Here is a 20,885-nt window from a genome sequence, read left to right on the forward strand (position 1 = left end):
CCTCTGACCCTGCACTCCAGAGGCAATCTCCCTACCCACTACGCCACTGCCGCCCCATAGAAGATATAAATGTTACACAACAGCAACTTTCGAAATGTCACTTGGAGGGAGGAAACAATTGTGTGATTTAAAAGTTTGTTTCTAAAATAACAACAGGCAAAAGAAAAATCCCCAAATAGCCAATACACACATAAATTGTGTGGAAATAATGTAACTTTAACTTTATGTCCAAACCTTCTTTACACCCTATTCTCACAACAATTCTTGATAATTGCCACTGTTGGAAAACATTTCACGTATAATGACAAACAAGCGAAGCTACCCAAACCAATCTTGAATTGTAAGTAAAGGTAGCTGTTCTATACTTTCTCCATGTTGTTCTGGCGGTTCCATCCAATTCCATCAATAAAGGTGGAACTGTGCTGTTCCATTGACAAGGATTGCATCAACAAAATATACAAATGATGCGCCCTTTAGGTACAAGCACTCTAGAGCCACACACATTTATGATGCCCATCCCCCTGTGGAGCTGTTGTGGCCTTAAGATGTGTGACTTTTTCTTATAAGTTTTACAGCCCACTTTAGTCAGCTTTGCCTACGACTCTTATAGGTTCAAAGCTGTACTCACGCTACCTGTAATCACCCAAACATTTATTTGGAAAGTGTTTTGCATTCAGTAGCGGTGCCTGAGGCTGTCTACATGTCCCAGGGCTCAGCGAAAGCTCCACGAGCACTTTCAAGTGCTGACATGCGTTTGAACTGAAAATTCCCAGTTTGTCAGCACTTCACTCCTCTCCCCTTTCCTATCCTCTGTAGCCCCACCTCTGATAGACAGATGGAGTCAGCATCTTTCATACACCCTCCTTACTATAATCCCGTGGCTAATACTGCCCTGTATCCTGTTGCATACCCTCATCGGCAGCTTTGGTAAGCCGGCTGCTGTCTCCCCGGGTAACCCCCCAGCACAGTGGACAACAGGCTAGAACTGTTGCCTCACCCCTTGTCCATTATTATTTGGAGTTGGCAGTTTCCTCGTTTAGATAGGCTTACTCCGCTTAAGGCGAGACACTGCAGGTGAATAGGGTTTTTAACTTTACTTGTAGTTATCACCGTGAAACTTTGCCAGTTGATAACTTACATTCAAGTTTTTAAAAAAAAATTCAATACATATTTCAAAACCAGAGTTAAAACCTTGTTTTCATTTTTACAACATATTAGTGTCCAAAGTTTTTACAGAACAGATTTCGAATACTGCCTTTTTATTTACTTCTGCAATGACCTTCAGAATAATGCTAAGAATGATAATGGAAAGCTTAGTTGATTTAAGTGATTAAGAAGTTGAGATTTTTGGTTCAGAGTATTGGAAAAAACTTATGTTGAGATAATGGCTGTGTAAGATGGTTGTATGTCAGAAATAAACAAACGCACACAGACAAGGATTAGTAAAATAAACACCTAAATGTAGGTTCTTGACCTTTTATTTTTACTAGCATGAAAAAAAATACATGACATGGAAGCTAAATAAAAACATTGAAAATTTGACCTTTGCTGGAAAAAAAGATGTTTCTGCCTGCAGTGTCTCGCATTAAAAGGATTTGCCAGTTTAATCTAAATTCCAAATGGCATAAGTTCAAATGTCTGGTTATTCACTGCATCAGCCCTGAGATAGACCAGTCGAGTCCAATGCATGCTGGGAAAAGCTATACAGCCCTCTTTCCCTGACCCAGGACCAGTAAGAAAGAAAAATGGGTGCTGAGAGAATTGATGGATAGATGGATAAAAGGTCAATAATAGAATGACCTTCAGGAAAGGCATTGTGAAAACTGTCTGTGTTTGAATATGGGCATCATCGACCCAACCATCCACCATGTGAGCTTGGATACACTCCATAACCTTGGAAGGGATTAAATAAATAAATTCCATAGGAGAAATTCCACACAGATACCAGTGTTTGTGGATGAAGCTTGGGGCTAATTGGGATCAGTATAAAATATGTTTGGATTGACTAAACTTTGACCTCCATACAGGGCAGCGACGGTGAGGCCGGACCCAGAGGACAGCAGGGTATGTTCGGCCAGAAAGGAGATGAAGGAGCCAGAGGATTCCCCGGACTTCCAGGACCCATCGGACTGCAGGTATAAGCCTATACATCAAAACCTTCATCCTTTATGTATACACCCCGTACTCATTAAAGCACCTGTAAACCCAAATCCACAAAATCCTTATAACTATGTAATTTGGGGAGTTAGATGTGTGTTAGTAAGCATCTGAAAAAGAGTAAGGCATAATTATCAATCCAAATTCAAGATATTGTCATTTAAAGGTGCTCCGAGGAACCTTCAGTTTGTGTTCATTCTAGTGGCCCCTTTGGACAAAAGCTGTAGTGTTTTTACTATGCCAGCTTCAAGGCCAGAAGGTTCCAAAAAAAAGCTGTTTTTATCATTTTAATGAACATTTCTTTTCAATCAGATGTTTGTAAAAGCCTCTTGAGAAACCCAACGATGATATCATATATTGAATTTGACTATTTTAGCCCTAGTTTATGTCTCTTTCTCACATTCTCTGACACGCGACAAACCAGATCACGTTGAACCCAGCCCCAGACGGTATGCACATCGCTCTCTCCCTGTCACAGGCCAGCCACATCAGAACGACTTCCTCCACAACCCTCAAACCGACAACATTTCATCCCTCCTTCCTTACATCATTTACACTACATCAAAAAAGAGCGTAATTTATTAATGCAGCCTCGGTTCCCTAATAACACTTTGTATTGCTCCGGGGCAAATAATGCTTTTTTTCCCCTCTCGCCTGAAGGACTTTCCTTGGCATAGACGGTGCTAAAAATCCATCACCATTGCTAGCATTTTGCATTTGGCATTGTGCCACGCCGTTGTTGAATGGGGAGTCTGCCATTGGTTTTCCAGTCTGACTGCATCATTATCATGCAGTAAACGGCTTCCCTGCAGTGTTCAGTCCCAGGCCCAAACAGTAAACCAGCTTATGTGGTAGCCTGTTCTTGAACAGAAATTGGAATCAATATCAATATAGTAGCATGTAATAATTAATTATCTCTCATAATAAGCACTAGGGGTGTGCGGAGACGTCATTATCTGTATCTGTATCTGTATCTGTTCAACCAACAAAATTATCTGTATCTGTATCTGTATCCGGATACACAACAAGAAGTGGGCGTGGCGTATACCGGAAGTTTCTTTTACATTAGCCTACATTAAAGGAAGTCACACCTAAATTGATTTTCTAAACTAATATTCATTGTCAATGCAATTGTTGTCCCTTCAAAGCATCGCATTGATGTAATGTTGAAATATAAGTCAAAAAGTCAGATATATTTCTACCTTTTCATCTCTCTCTCTCTCTCTTCTTTGTTCTCAGAATACGAAGAAATTCAGGGAACTAAAATATTGATAAATAACAGCCCGAATCTGTGCATAGGCTACTAACTGTTAGTAAAAAGTTACTTTTAACTTAATTAAGGTATCCCTTTCACTGGGGGAAATACAGCTGTATTTCATGATTATTTTTTATCTCTATCTCTATCTCTCCCCCTCCCTCTTTTTTACTTTTGTTTTACTAAACTAAGATTTAGGAACAATATATGTATCAACGTACCAATCTCATAAACCCTAAATAATATTTTAGCCTTTCCACAAAGCCACATGTGATTTTAATGTGTCAAGTTTGCAGTTTCCGATTTTATTGTATAGGTCCTGAAGTAGGCCTAGCCGTATACGCATTGATTGACAGCTGAAAAAGTACAGGTCCTAAGCATCAGTTTGATGGAAACGTTGTGGTGTTTGAAAGAGTTTAAGCAGTAGGCCTAGTGAATGTAAATACATCGGGGAAGGGCTGACGGTGACTCGGGGTGCAGCATATTCCATCGGTTCGTCTCTTCTCCGCCACGGCAGCGGAGGAAACTCACATAAAAACGGCAGCGAATGCGACAGGTAGAACCCTCTATTCAAGGGAAAGGGCGAACGCGCTGCGTTTATCAGTGGATAAAAAGAGAGAGACCGCGGGTCACGACGCGCCCGGTCTTCTCATGTCCACCGCAGAACAGCTGTTAGTGTCATTCTACCTGTTGTGTCATTGAGGCGGAACGCGCTGCGTCAATTAGGCGCATAATATATAAAAAAAATCCCCGAATAATAACGGGACTATTCGGAAATTATCCGTATCCGTATCTAACTCATTATCCGTGCTTATCCGAATACATATTCGGATTCGGGCTCATCCCTAATAAGCACACTAAAATATACGCATGTACTATTTCCTAGATGATATAAAGAAAATAAGCGGCACTTAAGGGTGCTTTTGGTACCAGGATGGAGATGTTTGATTTGTCAAATATAAAATATTTTGACCTTACAATTAGTCCTGGACCTAAAATTGTTGTGTGTTTGCCGCCACAAACATGAACTATGCAAATTAAAGGCAGTGGAGGAGAGGAGTGAAATTTTAGAACTTTTATCACTAAATGACCCTCATTATTATTTTCCACTTCAGCACACATTGATCTCTGGTCATTTATCTTTTCTCTTTATCTGTCACTACTGTCCATGATTTCTGCTGTTCAGCAAAGGTTTGCAAAATGATCTAACTGAACAGCATATAGAATACTCTCAGTTTGCTTTATTCAACCTATAATGTCCTATAATGGTGTAATACTAAGATTAAGGCTCTGTTTTTCATGACTAATCCCCCTACTCTATTTTGCTCTATTCAGCTCTCTTTCACTCAAAACTGCAACAGAAATGAGGAAAAAAAGCAAAAACAGCAATACATTTGTTCTGTTTAGCCAATGAGCTAAAGTTGGAGAAACTTGCTTTAGATACGGTACATTTTCGAATATCTCAAAGTCAATTATCCAAGGACGCACTGAGGCTGGAATTAGAGCAAAGCCATGCCGGTCAATAGGGCCAGATAACGTTGTTATTAAGTGCAATTGGCTTTTAATTGGGGCATAATGCACTCCATCTCCACTCCTTTAATTATGTTTGGCTAAGCTGCCCTTCAATAGACGGCAGCAGCCACTGCAAGCTCAGCTCTTCAATGCAATTATCTGTAGCATTAATGATTTCTGACTGTGGGGGAACGAATAGCATTGGGTTTGAAAGGCTTCTATCATTTGGAGGCCTGTTTGCAGTGGAATATTGGAGTCATCGCCGGGCCGACGAATACTTCAGATTAAGAGGTTAAGATGTGCACGTAGTAGAGCGGAGTAAATAGAAGATATGATTACACCAGAGTCTTCCTTTATAGTTCAAGGCTAGTGTGGGAGATATAGGGAAAGGCCATTTCTTTTGATATCATTTATTGAGTTGCTCTCATATGTGTGAGTAGTTGTGTGCACTTATGTGTGTACTGTAAGTGGTGTGTGTTTCCAGGCTTCTAATCCATTAGCACACCAGTTTTTTACAAAGAAGCCTAACAAGCCCGGCATTCATCAAGAGCCCGTTACATCCCAAAACATTATACATGAATCCTTTATGAATCTGTTATAAATTAGCCTTCTCTGCCCCATTGCAACGTTACAGTTAATCAACGAAATGGGCTGAAAACCGCACGTATGTGATCACAATGATCGATAATTCACGTCATTTTCATTTTACAGAAACTTATCACGACCGCTGCTTTCCGCCCACACATTGATTTATTCATGCTCCTCAAGCACCGGAGCCCGACACACAACACAATAAATACTAACTTTCAATTATGCGAGATAAACAATAAGGCCACAATAAGCAAGTGAGAGCTCCTTTCAATTCCGTTGCACACATACTCCATCCTAAGGTGTATTTCAAATTGTTTTTGTCAACCATGATTGAATTCCAAAAAAGAAAACGCTGCCCTCCTTTTGTTTTGCCTCTTTCCCTTGGACGTAGATGGATGGAGCTCCCGCCCTGTAATTTACACAGTGCTGATTATACCACCAGCTTCCGATACACCCCTTTAATTACAATAGGTGTCTTTTTTTGACTAATTGTGTGTTTACACTTCAAGGGGTCTTGCCTGTATTAATGCATTCTCCATAACAAAGCTTGCTGTTCTCAATACACACCGTCTTGAAAGTACCTGTTAATGAGCTGCAAAAAAAAAATGCATTTATGCTTTCGTCTATGGATTTTTTTTAATGAGTGTTTCTGTCTCAGGTGTTGCCCTCACATGACCCTTTGTTCTGAATCTGAACATTTGTCTTTTCTTTGCAGGGTTTGCCCGGCCCTCCCGGTGATAAGGGAGAGAACGGAGATGTTGGAGCGATGGTGAGTGTATATACTCTAGCTCTATTCTCTATTGTGTGACTTTTTCACTGTTGTTGCATCATTTCGTTTCATCATTTATAGATTTCACGTAAACACAACCCCAGTGAGGTGGGAAGTTTTTTTTGCTGATTATTCAGAAGTTTTTTTTGGCTTGTGGCAAACTTTGGCAACTTCTCCTGCCGCTTGACAGATGTTTTTTTCTTTTTTTTTAAGCGAGTGGGAGATGTATGGATGCAAATATTTCTGCTGGATTTGTTTGCATTTTCTTTTGCTTTGCATGCAATATTCCCATGCTGTATTGATTGTCATTTATTATTTTTATTATTTAAATGATTTTATCATATCTGATCATACCAAAGATGCAGACGTGCATTCTACATGTTTCAGATGTCATTTCTGTGTTGTATATTCCACAAACCTTTTCAACAATTAGGTATTGTTATCTTCTAGTCTAAATCTTTGGAAGAAAAAAAAGTTGACATATACATATATACGTAGCTGCATGTACTTCTCTCTGTTGTTACAGTTCAAGCTAGAGCAGTCATACAGTTTTCCTTCTGCAACATATAATGCCAGCCATATCCACACTACTCTATACTAAATGTAACTTGTATTTTTTCTGACAGGGTCCACCTGGTCCCCCCGGCCCCAGAGGTCCTCAGGGTCCCGGCGGAGCCAGTGTAAGTTTTACTGTGTTTTTACTTTCTTTCTGACGTCGTCATACTTACAGAAATTCAAGTTGTCAAAAAAAAAACATAAATTTTCTGAAATGACTCTAGCTATTTCTAACAATCCCCCAACTTTCCTTATTGGGATTGATCCACAGGGTTCTCAAGGTCCTCCCGGTGGTATTGGTACAGCGGGAGGCGTTGGTGAGAAGGTAAGAGACAATACATTATTTACTCCATTACTATTTGTATGTCTTGCTTTAAATAAACACGTTTTTTAAGTGATCTCTTTCTGCTCTTGAAGAACACTTGTGCATATCCAACGATGTAACCTATAAACATTTTTAATTGTTTGATATCAAACAATGAGATAAAATACCAAAAGCACTTCACTGAAAAACCAATACACATTAGTCAGCGGATAGTACTATCAGGACTGTTTACTGTGATACTGTTTTTCTCACATTAATCGACATTTTAACTGTGATGGAACAGGGAGAAACCGGTGAAGCTGGCAACCCTGGATCACCTGGAGAGACTGGTGTCGGAGTAAGTACAGCCGCATGCCAAAGCACTCATTTCAGAATTCAGATGCATTCATTTATAATCAAAAAACAAGAGGAAAGAACATTTATAAATGTGTAAAAAAGTACGTAAAATGCATGGCAAGTAGCATGACACACAATCCAACAGTGTGCTATAATAATGTTGTATCATAATCAATCCCATATGTAACTGACACTATTTAGACAAGCCACCTGTGAAAATCATTGAGGGAATCTTATTAAGTTATGTTTGCTTTTTGACACTTGAGCTGTGGGGACTGTTGTACCTCTGAGTATTTTAACTACATATTACCGTAGGCTGGTGTGTGGCAACCTCAGGGGCTTTTCAGCAGATAATTAGCAGCCAAATTCTGACACCTCTGCTTCTAGTGGTGTCATCACTAATCTAGGTTCCTGCACAAGCCTGTTATGAGAGGCAGAATATCCTAGGATTTATTTTGTGTGGCAACAGGATCAAAATAGCATACTAGTCTTTCAGAAATAACATTATGTTGTTCAATGTCTCATAAATAGGTGTTGAAAGATGATTATGTTCACTTTCTCATAACTAATTTAATATGTATCAACTGCACCAATCCACGAAATATGCACAAAATTAGTTTCGCACCTGCCTTTAATTTTCCACTGGTATAAGTAAGGGATAATGTATAGACAAGGGGTCCCTCTCAAGAAATAAAGACAGACAAGGTGAACAGGAGATCTACGCAAAAGGATGTTATAAAACAGCTTCTAACTAAATTAATTAATCATTGTAGCAAAATAATGATTTAAATTTGATGTATTTGATTTATAAATGCTTTGATTACTTACAGTACAAAAAATAGTCTGCTACGGTTGGAATTTCTTCCATAACAGTAACTATGTACAACTTTTAACTCTGTGGCCTCTCGTCATTTTCAGACATGACCCCAAAGTTCCCTGCTCTCCACAAACATTCAAAGTAATTTTGAAAAAGTATTCCATTGTGTTTTGCTTTTTAAAGGAGTACTATGTAACTTTTATGTAGACGTCTATGAGCGGATGGATATGACGGGAAAGTTATCGATCAGAGCAACAGTCTGTCACCCATAGCAACAGTCAGTTATTGTGAAATAACGGACCGTAGAATGACATGATTTACTAATCAGAACACAACGTTTATCAATGCTGTGTAATAGATCATGATCAAGTATTCACAGTGGGCATCCTGATCAGAGCAGTTGCATTGATCCAGACTGAGCAGTAGACATTGGTAGTGTAGTCCTCAGAGGCCTCATCTGAGTTGAGGGTCACCCTGCTTGAGTGTAGGTTCCATCCGGTTGTATTGACACATCCATCTGCTGGCCCGTGGCTGTTTACAGTGACGGATAGAGCCAGTGTTGCGCGTCACTTCAGGGTCAATTTCAAATGTGCCCTGCTGGCATCGACTGTAGAAGTGCTCTGCTCTAATAGACCAACTAACTATCCTGGGCTTGTAATTATGCCCCCAACTGCTGCTCTGAGCCACAGCCAACACTTTGAGACACTGTTGCCACGATTACAAACGCAAAAATAACCATTGATTAATTTAGTGGATCAAATTATGGTTTTAAGATGAATCTCTAAGGCAGAGGGGTTTAAACGCAAGCCACTGCAGGCAAGAGCCATTCATACTAGTTTAAATAAAAGGTACAAAATGTACATTCAGGTGTTTATTTGACTAAACCTTTTCTGTTTGCATCTGTATATCTCTCCCATACAAGCATTTTTAACGGACATTATCTCAACATTAGTTATTATCAATAAATCTGAATCAAAAATCCTTCAACTTCTCAAGCACTTACATCAACTAAACTTTCCATAATCGTTCTTAATAAGACTAATAGTTTTTATGTCAGTAATCAACTGGCAAAGTTTCATTATAAGTTACATTTTTTGCCATATTCATATTTTTTTTATTTTTTCAAAGAGCCATATTTGAGTTTTTAGAGACGGTTCAGTCCACCAATTAAAGCCAGTTGGAGTGACAGATTTGATAACACATATCACGTGTGCCTCTATCAGCCTGCTATTGTCGTAGTGACATGTGTCCATTGGTGGTGACACTGACAAGCCTGTGATTACTCTTTCCCTCAGGGCCCCAGAGGAGAGGTGGGAGAGAAGGGAGAGACCGGCCCGCCTGGAGCTGCTGGGCCTGCCGGTGGACGTGGAGCCTCTGGAGATGATGGACCCAAGGGAAACCCTGTACGTCACTCACACACACACTCACACACACACACACACACACACACACACACAAACACACACACACACACACACAAACACACACACACACACACACACACACACACACACACACACACACACACACACACACACACACACATACCGGTTTACATGGGGAACAAGGACCAACTTGATCATCATTTGTGGGGACCACCCTTCTTAAAGGTTCTAGAGTAATGAAATAAATCTACCAACTTCCACACAGACACACACACACATAGCCATGACTGATGCTTTAATAACACTGTCAGAAATGCAGGCCCGGTGTCATATATCCACCAGAGTTGATATCAAATATCTGAGTCAATCTCAGTCTTCTCCTGTTCTCTATCTGTCTGCTGCAGGGTCCCGTCGGCTTCCCTGGAGACCCCGGTCCCCCTGGAGAGGCTGGTGCTGCTGTAAGTGCTACATTTATCCCTCAATCAATAATGTGTATATGTTTAGGATATTATACCAATCAGTAAAATAACAGTGATCAAAAGCAATATACATGCTACTACCAATAAGTTTTTTTTTGTCAGTGTCAGTTTTGATTTCCCCATAAAAAAATCATTTTACTTAAGTTAAGAAGGGTTGCTTTATTAGTCGATGGCTAAATTGAAATTTGTCTTTTCGCATATAGGATGTTTTAAAGGTGCCATTCCATTTAATATAGAACAAACGGTGTTGTTAAACACTTGTTTGCTGCTTTATGTTGTCCTTTTTTGGCTCATGTGTGTATTTTGTTTAGGGTCTTGACGGTTTGCCTGGTGACAAAGGAGACGATGGAGACTCCGGACTAGCTGTAAGTCTTATGCAATCTGATATTGTTAAAGCCTTTTCACTTTTTCTTTTTACAAGTACAGTTATCTCACTATGTAACTCTTGAGTTTTTTGTGAAGTGTAATCAAGTGTTCCATCTCCTCTGGTTTAGGGCCCTCCAGGTCCATCTGGTGAGGCTGGAGTACCTGGACCTCCTGGCAAAAGAGTGAGTGCATTTCCAAAAATGAAGCATGATATGCTAACATCTGCTAAGCTCTCGAGATGTTCTGTTTTTTTTCAAAATCCAGATGATCTTATACAGGCTCCAAGCTACTACCCACTCTAGGGTGTGATACATTTATGATAGCACGACATTTTAAGATATGTTACTTAAACTAAGTGTCTAGTAATAGGCAGTGATTTCAGATAGAGATCACCCTGTAAAGAGAATGTTGAGATATTGTTAGTTTGACTTGCAGTTATATGAAGGCAATATGCATGCTGCCCGTGCTAATGTCAGGAGATTAATTTGACAGTTTAATTCATGGCACTCGATGGCCTTTCTGTCACATCAAACTTGAGCTGAGATTATTTCATTTCATAGCGTGGCATTTTTTACGATGCCTCCCATTTACTGTAATAATGTTTTACAGTAAGCAGTAAAGCACGCCATTAACGTGGCGCATAAAAAGCTGGCACAGTATGGCAAACGAGAATAGGAACTTGTATATTTGTATAAGTGGTGTTACGAGAGGCGATATTCCTGGGTCTAAATTGTTCAGTTGGTTTCACTAAAATATCAGTAAGAGTTCCAATTAAGTATAATTCAACAATATTTTACAAAAAAAGCCAAATATTATATAATACATTTCATTCTGTTGCTATCCCACTCACCTCAGATTTATATTGAGACCATGTCAAGGGGATGCAACGCAAAGGTTAACAACTACTGGACTGAAATATCTAACTGTGTACATTAGATAAGAGTGAACTCGTTTCAACCCAACAGTGAAATGTACTTATGCAATGATGCCTCAGTATTAACAGTGTAATAACTATATATATATATAACAATACGTCAGGCACAGGGGTCATTTTGATGGAGAACAAGCACTTTTATTTTCAATATTTTAAGTACATTTTCCAAAGTAGTATTCTTCTTGTAATGGCTCATTTTGAAAGTGCTGTATGGATACTTTTACTAAAGTATACGATCTGACTACTTCTTCCCCCCACTGTGACTAAGGAACCCGTTAAAGAAGCCAAGTCCTGATGAATTGCTACATTGCCGTTTTGCTGACCTTGGAGAGTTCGAAAATATGATTAAAATATTGACTGTTGCGGCTGAACCACATTATTATCACAGAGCATTGTGGTAAGGCACTGTACGTTTGTTGGACAGAAGATGGTCATCGGGTTGATACAGCCGCGTTATCTGGGATAGAATGGCTAAAAGATAACTACCAGTGGTGGTGCCTCGCTGCCAGAAATGCTATTTGTAAAACATGAGATACACTAGTTTGCCTTTTTCTGCATTTTCCGTGATTTGAATGAAAAAGCAGGCTCGGACGATTGATCATACATTTTAAAAAACATTGGTATGGTGAGAATTTTCTCTTCCAACAATTTGTATTCAAGTGGTATCCAGGTGACAGAGACTACAGACCAAATTAGACCCTGGTTCCAGGTTCATTTTAATGGTTTTTGCGAGATGGGTTTTTTTATCCTTCACCAAGGTAGTTCTTCTCGGTTAGTCTCTCTCTCCCAATATCTCTTCAATAGTGACTCAGGTTTGGGGCTCATTGATGCATGTGGTTGCTTAGCTACATTTGCACAAGTTCACACACGGGCAAACAAACACACAAACACACACACACACACGCACGCACGCACGCACACACACACACACACACACACACACACACAGGCATTGCTTAATGCACATACACAGTTGCCGGGAACTCATAACCTACATTGGAGACCGGTGGCTTTTGTTTGGGCTATTTGATTATGGTTTCTAATAGCAAATGACAGCCCCACTTACAAGGTTTTTGACCACAGACTGTTTGGTGAAATTGCTGATGTGCTTTTAGCTCACTATGTTTGAAATGTAGGGCAATTTGTCTGCACTGATGTTGCCTGGCCCTGCATAACCATCTCTCTTTAAAAAAGATCCAAGGTCAGGGCTTGCATTAGCCCAAAAATTAGCATGTACATGAAACTGCATGAAACGTTGGATAATTTCCCTTTTGGAGATATAATTACATGTTATGTGTCCTTTAGGAGATATAACGTATGGTTATGTGTAAAAGGCTTGAACATAGAAGGGTGAGGGGGGAGTTGTTATGTTTGTCAATTGTAATAATTGTATATTTTGAAGTATTTATGTACAAAACTAGAATTGCATTTTATTGTTCCCAGGGACCACTTGGAAAAACAGGTTCGGAGGGAAGACAAGGAGAAAAGGGATCCAAGGTTTGTTACCAACCATCTCTACCGTTTCAAAAGTTTTTTTTTAAATCCAGGTGTTCAAACATTCATGTTTACCAGCTCACACAGTGTTTTTCCTCTCTATCTTTGCTGCACATTGCAGCATACCTGGCTCGCTACAGAAACCTGTATTAGATTAATGGAATAGTGTGATACCGTAGGGCTGTCACCTACGCGCATAAGCGTCCCCGTAAACAAATCCCCAGGCATAGACAAACAGCTCAATCCCGTTACTAAGTGGACTAAAACTCCACATGGAAACTTTTAAGTTGCTGAGCAATTTTCAAATTCTTCCATAAATTGCTGCTTTAGAGGCAACAGATTGTGAATATTACACGACTGTGATTATAGATATCTAGAGCAACACAGATTCAAACCCAGGTGTACATGTTTTGTGTGTTTGCCTCAGATCCTGTATATTTGTTATAAATAAATTAGTCTCACAGAAGCAGCGGTGGGATTTCTTGAGGCTATCGGCCTATTTGATTTCTTGTCAAAATACATAACATGCCAGTGTTTGAACAGCTGAAGAGTGTCAAATAGGAAAAAGTAATTGTCGGCCTTAAAAACATTTTTGTCGCCAAATGAGCCAGTGAGAAACTGCACTGACGGAGACCCTGTCAAATCTCAGACACAGCCTCGCCCTTCTCTTTGTTCCCTGTCGTCATTCATCTCTCAAACTGTCTTTTCACAGACGCAAACGTATACAAAGTGCACATTCTATTCTCGCGTTGAGGTGAGGGGATTAGAGTTGATTTGATGGAGACAAGACAAATCCTGTATGGTGATCCTTAGAGTGTCAAATCCAGGCCTAATTGGTTCTCAGAACAATTTAATCCCTTTTCCTCCATATGAGCCTATAGCTGAGATGACATCTCAAAGACAATAAACAGAATAGAATAGATCTGGTAACATTTGATCTGTTCAGAGGTTGCAAATCCTCAAATCCTTCCGATCTTAAGTTTTGTGGAAGCAAAATGCAAAATATCGAAATGTATTGATTTCCAGATAGAGGGCTGCTTTGTTTATCAAGTTGGATAAAGTTCTTAATGTAATTTGTTGGGAGACATATTTGACTTTTACCCTAGGGAATATGATTCAGGGACCATACACATTACTAAGTAAAAGCATTTAAGACAATTTGTGCAGTTATGGACTACTAGTAGCCCGCAGATGAAATGTTTTAAGAGCAAATCCAGGTCTGTTTGTGTCAGCTAAAAGCAAAGATACTGTACTTGAACTGTAGGCGCACAATGTCCAAAAATAATAATTTGAGGAGGAAATGCACTGCATTCATGTTTTTGTAGGAGTCGAGGTCAAGATACACCCACTTGGCAAAGAAATTGCCTAGAAGGTGAAATATAATAGACCTTGATAAGAGAGTAATTGTTATTATGTGCTGATGTATTATTAAAGGGAGAACATGGAGCAGAGGGGCCTGTTGGGAAAACTGGACCCGTGGGACCTGAGGGCCCCGCTGGGAAGTCTGGTGCCGAGGGACTGCGTGGAATACCTGGCCCTGTTGTGAGTACCTTTGGTCATGAAAATATGTCACTTTATATTACAAAGCTTTCACATTAAAGCAATGTTAGTTCGACCATTATGTTATAAACACTTGAAATGCTTGTGTCTTTAAACATTTTTTTTTCAATTATTCTCATGTGTAAAGCCAAATATTGCAATGGATTTTTTTTGTCCTTATTTTGCAGGGTGAGCAAGGTCTCCCTGGTGCCGCTGGGTCAGACGGCCCTCCTGGACCTATGGTAAGACATGCCCTTCCACCCCCTCAGTAACAACACAAATATATATCTGTAGTTATTGTACAAGTCACACAATGTACTGACTGCTGATACTGCAGAACTGCATGCCCATGCCCTTGTTAAAAAGTAGTTACTTGCATGCTCATAATCCATTAATTGACAGTATTCGTACATCTGAAACGGAATGTTTTATACTCGTTTTTGGTGCGATAATATTGTACAGCTGTTTTAGTCATATTTAAAGGGGAGAAATGCCAAATATGCTGGTTCCAACTCCCTAATTAATTGAGAATATAATGCTTTTATACATCATACATCAATTATACTTGTATAGTATTGCTTACAGCCGCTACAGTATATACTAGTCAGCCAGTCACTGTGAATACTGCAGTCTGAAATGGCTTTCACTGTTTAGATTATCTTAATTATATTTCATATCATCCTTGACAATGTGATTCTCTCTCTCCATAGGGACCCCCTGGACTTCTTGGTATGAAAGGTGACTCCGGACACAAGGGAGAAAAGGCAAGACATTATTACGATGCAAATATCAAATGGCTTTATTGTGTATTTTGTCATATCTTGTCATGGAGCCTTATCTGCAGCTACCAACACAGTCAGCAAACATCTCGCTAGGCGTATTGCCTCTACCTCTTTGTCCACTCCCCCCCCCCCCCCCCCCCCCCCCCGCTGAGAAAAAAGGTTCCGTTCGGCAAGGAGCCCTCACACACTGATTTAATGGCACAGAATGAATATGGAATAAGTCCAGTTATATCATCTTTGTAATGGCCATTGGTTTAACGCCAGCATTTAGAAGCATACGGTCATAACTCTGCCCACAGACAGACCACCATTGTTAACTTTGACGACCGCTATAAACACGCTAATTACTTATAGGCAGAAATAAGATATAAACTGAGGTTGTCTAGTGGCCAGACATGGTGCATAAACCTTTGCATTTTTGTATTGTTCACAAGAACTGCCCATATTGTCTGCGGATGATGAATGAACATAAATTCAACTTTATAAACCTGTATATACAACTGCATCTAAAACAATATGAATATTAATGAAAAGTAAAAAAAATTCTGTAATTTAATTTAAAAAGTGAAACTTTCATAAATTGTAGATTCATAGCACATACAGTGAAATGAATCTAGAATAAACATACGTTTCAGAAGGAAGACATTCTCTATTGTAAATCATTTTTTCCATGAGCTGTAAACTGTAATCATCAAAATTAACGAAAGGCCTGACATATTTCCCTTTGTGTGATGAATGGACTTTTCCTTGATATTCAATTTTTTTTAGATGCATATGAGAATAGCTTTTGTCAAAGGGACAATTTTTTTATATACTTTATTTTTATTTTTCCAAAAACATAACAAAACAAAAGGCAGCAACACCAATAGGAATACAACAGTACATAACGATGGAACAGATAGTTGGTCGCCTATTCATTCACACACATTTTACACTGGTGGAAATGCATGTTATTTCACTGCAGAGCAAATCACATCTTACATGACACAAACCAAATCTCTCCATTCAGACTCTGTCAAATGGATAGTTATTACAAATGGTGTTTTTCTTTGATTTTGCTCACTTTTTGTTCTTTCGATTTTCTTCTTGTTCTTCTTCAGGGTCATCCTGGTCTAATCGGTCTGATCGGACCTCCCGGCGAGTTCGGAGAGAAGGGAGACAGAGGTTTGCCCGGCCCACAGGGTCTGGGAGGCGGCAAGGGAGATTCTGTAAGTCTGTCTCTGTGTGTGAGAGACTTAGCATGCTCTCCACAGGAATGTTATCAAGTCATAGTAGTGCTGCATAAATGTATACTGTATGTAGAGTGTGACTTTTCTAGACTTGGAGGTTAAATTCCCATATAGTCACTGGGGGAGTGAAAGTGAACCTTGCATTTGGATTGTGTTATCACAGATATATAGTCACTGAAAGTATGGCAGGGTTACAAAATGTTTGGAGTCCACATTAAGGCTACTGAGATAACATTTCAAAATAAAATTCTAAATATCTAAAAAGTTATTTTCTACACGTCCGTAGACTTTTGTCTGACAGTGGAATCAAGTTCAGTAAATTGAATATCAGTTTGCATAAGTCATACATACTATTGCTTGCCAGACTGTGATATACTGTATATACTGTATATATATATATATATATATATATATATATATATATATATATATATATATATATATATATATATATATATATATATATATATATATATATATATATATATCAATATTGAACAAAATAAATATTTCAACCAAATCTACCATCCTTAACTGCAACATTTTGGCCAAACAAAACCAACTCCATCTTTCTAACTACATTCTGACTGATGTAATCTATTGTCTTTTTGTTCAGGGTATTGGCGGTTCCCACGGTCCTCTCGGCCCCCCTGGTCCACCTGGTATTTCTGTAAGTTCCATTTCTTTATAGATCAAACGTGTATCTCACCATTTGTTGCATCATGAATGTTGTTCATCTCTTAACGCATTGCTTTTTTCAACAGGGCCCTGCAGGACAGAAAGGTTCCAAGGGATCACATGTAAGTTGTGTTGTTATCCCTGTTCATTGCTTCTGTAACATTCATTGGCCAATCGTGTGTTTTATGACAATGATTTTATTTTTTACTAATTTCCACAATGCTTTGTTTTTCTATCAGGGTTCATCAGGTCAGAAGGGAGACACCGGATTGATTGGACCACCTGGACCACCTGTAAGTTACCTGTTTATTGTATTTACATTTGGGTAGGCAAGGAAAAGCAAGTATATATGTATAGAACAATTCAGACACAATGCAATTCAAATTGCTCTACATAGGGCATACACATACATACAAAAATAAGACATAAGAAAATATTGAAATTCCATTTAAGAGATGATACAAACAAAAAAGCGAAAACCGGCAGATGAATTGTTGAAAATGTAAAGATGTTGCATTTAAAACCTGTCGCCCTGGCTGCTGTCAACAACTTTAACCACTAACTTTTACAGTAGCTTTCAAACTTCAAACAGTGTTCCAGGGATCCAATTTTCCTGCGACAAGCCTTTGTTTATTCAGTTATGAAAATATACCCTTTCAAAATTAGAATTGCTCTGACACGTCCAAACTTACATAGTGCACCTTTAACCTCTGTGTTTCAGGGTCCACCCGGTGACCTGATCCAGCCGCTGCCCATCCAGCAAGGTGGCAGAAAGACCAGACGTCAGGCGGAGGACATGCAGGGAGACGCACCGCTGCCCGACTACGGCATGGACGCCACGGGCATGGAGGGAATGGAGGACGTCTTCGGATCTCTCAACAACCTCAAGCAAGACATCGAGCGCATGAAGTTCCCCATGGGCACACAGGACAACCCGGCCAGGACCTGCAACGACCTGAAACTCAGCCAGCCCGACTACCCAGACGGTATGGTGGAGACAGAGTTCATGCTATGGTTAACAATGAGGAAGGATTTGTAGTAGAATTTGGTCTTCAGTTGTAGTGGTAACAAACAGAAAAAGTATAATTTACGTAAATTAGGTAATATCCAAAGGTCTTATTTCTTCCACTACCTTTACACTGTAGGTTCAAATCAAGTCTACACAAACAGTGTCCTCCGGCTGACCAACCGCATAACTCTGAGTTACCTTCAATTATTACCATGGGCTCACAGCAATAAAGCCTTACAAGTAGCCGCGATTTATTTTACCTCAAGCTTCTTGCCCTGTCATAATTCTGGAGATTACTTACATTTGATAATATTTGAATCATCTGCATATTATCATCCAAATTATAAATTTGGTTTATATACCATCAGCAAATAGTAAAAAAAAATCCCTTAACAAAATCCTTAATCTATAAAGAAAAATTGGTCAGTCGACAACCCCCAAAATAAATATTCAAATGACCATGATGTTAGTCCAACAAAAGAAGCACAAACCGTGAAACCTTGCAAAAATGACTTGAGCGATTTAAGATTTTTCAAATAGTTCCTAATAAATTGCTGCAGCTCTAGCCCAAAGCTATACCCTTGGTCAGAACAAACAGAGAACAGGTTTTTACCTCCCTGTGGATCTTGTCTGGAATGATGTGACCTTTAAAATAGCAGTAGTAGAGTATAGAGAGTTAGAGAAGCCCAAGCTCTTGTTCATAGCACTCTGCCTTTGCTCTGTCTCATGCCTGTGTGTTCCCCTCTCTCAGGTGAATACTGGATTGATCCCAACCAGGGCTGCATTGGAGACGCCATCAAAGTCTTGTGCAACTTCACAGCAGGCGGAGAAACCTGCATTTTCCCAGATAAGAAATCCAACGGAGTGAGTAATGGCCGAATGTTTACTAGCTGTTCTATACAGTATAAGACCTGAACCAATTGAGGTTTTTCTCTATGGTTATTTTAATTAAGCTTGAATCATACATATTCCCTATACACCTACTCATTGTGTTATCCAAATAAACAGCTGACCTATTTCTTTTATACTGTATGTAATTTTCCATATATTTTTGTTGAAGTTTTGTATATATTGGACTATTTTGTTATCATTACTGTGGACTTTCAATTGTGTCACGTATAAAGCTATTATTATTTTTATTAAACATGCAGGAGCTATTTGCGGCCATTTAACGTTTAATTTTTAAGATAAGTCCACAGCTATAACTGACTTAATTTTGTGCTTATTTTTGTGTTCCAGGTTAGAATATCCAACTGGCCCAAGGAGGCTCCAGGGTCATGGTTCAGTGAATTTAAACGTGGCAAAATTGTGAGTCAGCCCTCCGGACTTTATTTTCTTATTTTCGATTACCTCCCCGACAGAAGCTCTCATTCTTTCTAGATAAGTTTTTCAATTTTGCGGCTTTATCACTCTCTCTCGTTTTTAAGTAACACTTCCCCACCAATCTCTCTCTTCCCTCTCCCTGCCTTCCTCTGTCATACATCTGCCTCCCTTTACCCTTTCCATACTTCCTTTGAATAATTTCCTCTTTAACTCCTTATCTTTCCTTCTGTCCAACTTTCCTTTTCAAACCATCCCTCACTTCTTTTCACTCCATACATTTATTTACTATATATAATCGTATTTATTACTTAAAGGTGGAGTCAGCAATTCCGGAGAATGCTTGTAGAATTTTTTGTTGTTGTCAAAATCATTGAATATCTCCTCACAATCCGCTACCTGTCCGTAATGTGTGTGCGCGCCAAAAATAAATCCAGTGTTAATACACAGTCTAGGCTCTGTAATGCTAGTTATTGTGGACCCCCTTTGTTTAAACATATTTTTAAAGAGCCCAGGCTATGTATTTACACCAAGTGCACACACAGTACGGTCACTAACAGGTGGCAGATCGTTTTAGGAGATATACACTGATTTTGAAAAAGGAAGTAATTTACATTATTAACAGGCATGCTCAAGAATCACTGACTCCACCTTTAAAGTCTCCGTATTTTCAATATCTCAAATGTTCTAAATGTTTTCATTTCAATGGGAGTGCTACTTAAATTCCGTTGCACTGTAATTAAAACAATTGTAATTATCTGTCCGTCCTCAGTTGAGCTACGTGGACATAGGAGAAGCCACCATCAACCCTGTGCAGATGACCTTCCTGAAGCTGCTCAGCTCCTCTGCCCGTCAGAACTTCACCTACATCTGCCACCAGTCTGTGGCCTGGTACGACGCCAAGGCCGACAACTACGACAAGGCTCTGCGCTTCCTGGGCTCCAACGATGAGGAGATGTCTTATGACAACAATCCCTTCATCAAGCCCATGACGGACGGCTGCTCGGTAAACACTCATTTTGTATAACTTTCAGTTTGCAATAGAAACACAAAAATGTCAGTCTGCCGTAGAAGAATGTCATGCAACAATGTTTGCACAGGTGCAGATAAGAAGGATCAAGGGATAAAATGAAGGATCTGATTTGAATTAAAGGAAGCATGTGAATGTTCGTCTTTGATTTGTATGTGCATGGACTAGATTTACAGTCTTTTTCTGGTTTGTGATGAAACAGGAAGGTAGTGCTGAAATGAGCACATGATTTACCAATAAGCCGATCAAGTGGAAATGTATTTAAATGCAACTATTTTCTATCGGTCAAAAAAGCCTTTCAAGCTCAGCATGAGGTCATCTAC

At 39.3% G+C, this 20,885-nt stretch overlaps 1 protein-coding gene across 1 annotated transcript in view; it reads left to right on the forward strand.

Annotated features, from left to right (window-relative positions):
- LOC307255237 (collagen alpha-1(XI) chain-like) overlaps nt 1-20,885 on the forward strand; it is an 88,313-nt gene that overhangs the window by 65,765 nt on the left and 1,663 nt on the right. The window contains exons 46-66 of the mRNA XM_080033890.1: nt 2,028-2,135; nt 6,231-6,284; nt 6,911-6,964; nt 7,111-7,164; nt 7,448-7,501; nt 9,613-9,720; nt 10,107-10,160; nt 10,493-10,546; nt 10,676-10,729; nt 12,925-12,978; nt 14,410-14,517; nt 14,703-14,756; nt 15,225-15,278; nt 16,397-16,504; nt 17,142-17,195; nt 17,290-17,325; nt 17,443-17,496; nt 17,925-18,189; nt 18,964-19,076; nt 19,452-19,520; nt 20,305-20,538. Coding sequence (XP_079890016.1) covers nt 2,028-2,135; nt 6,231-6,284; nt 6,911-6,964; nt 7,111-7,164; nt 7,448-7,501; nt 9,613-9,720; nt 10,107-10,160; nt 10,493-10,546; nt 10,676-10,729; nt 12,925-12,978; nt 14,410-14,517; nt 14,703-14,756; nt 15,225-15,278; nt 16,397-16,504; nt 17,142-17,195; nt 17,290-17,325; nt 17,443-17,496; nt 17,925-18,189; nt 18,964-19,076; nt 19,452-19,520; nt 20,305-20,538 — 1,797 coding nt within the window. The remainder of the gene's footprint in view (nt 1-2,027; nt 2,136-6,230; nt 6,285-6,910; nt 6,965-7,110; nt 7,165-7,447; nt 7,502-9,612; nt 9,721-10,106; nt 10,161-10,492; nt 10,547-10,675; nt 10,730-12,924; nt 12,979-14,409; nt 14,518-14,702; nt 14,757-15,224; nt 15,279-16,396; nt 16,505-17,141; nt 17,196-17,289; nt 17,326-17,442; nt 17,497-17,924; nt 18,190-18,963; nt 19,077-19,451; nt 19,521-20,304; nt 20,539-20,885) is intronic.

This window comes from Ammodytes marinus, assembly GCF_949987685.1.
Source record: "Ammodytes marinus genome assembly, chromosome: 9".
Classification (NCBI taxonomy): Eukaryota; Metazoa; Chordata; class Actinopteri; order Uranoscopiformes; family Ammodytidae; genus Ammodytes; species Ammodytes marinus.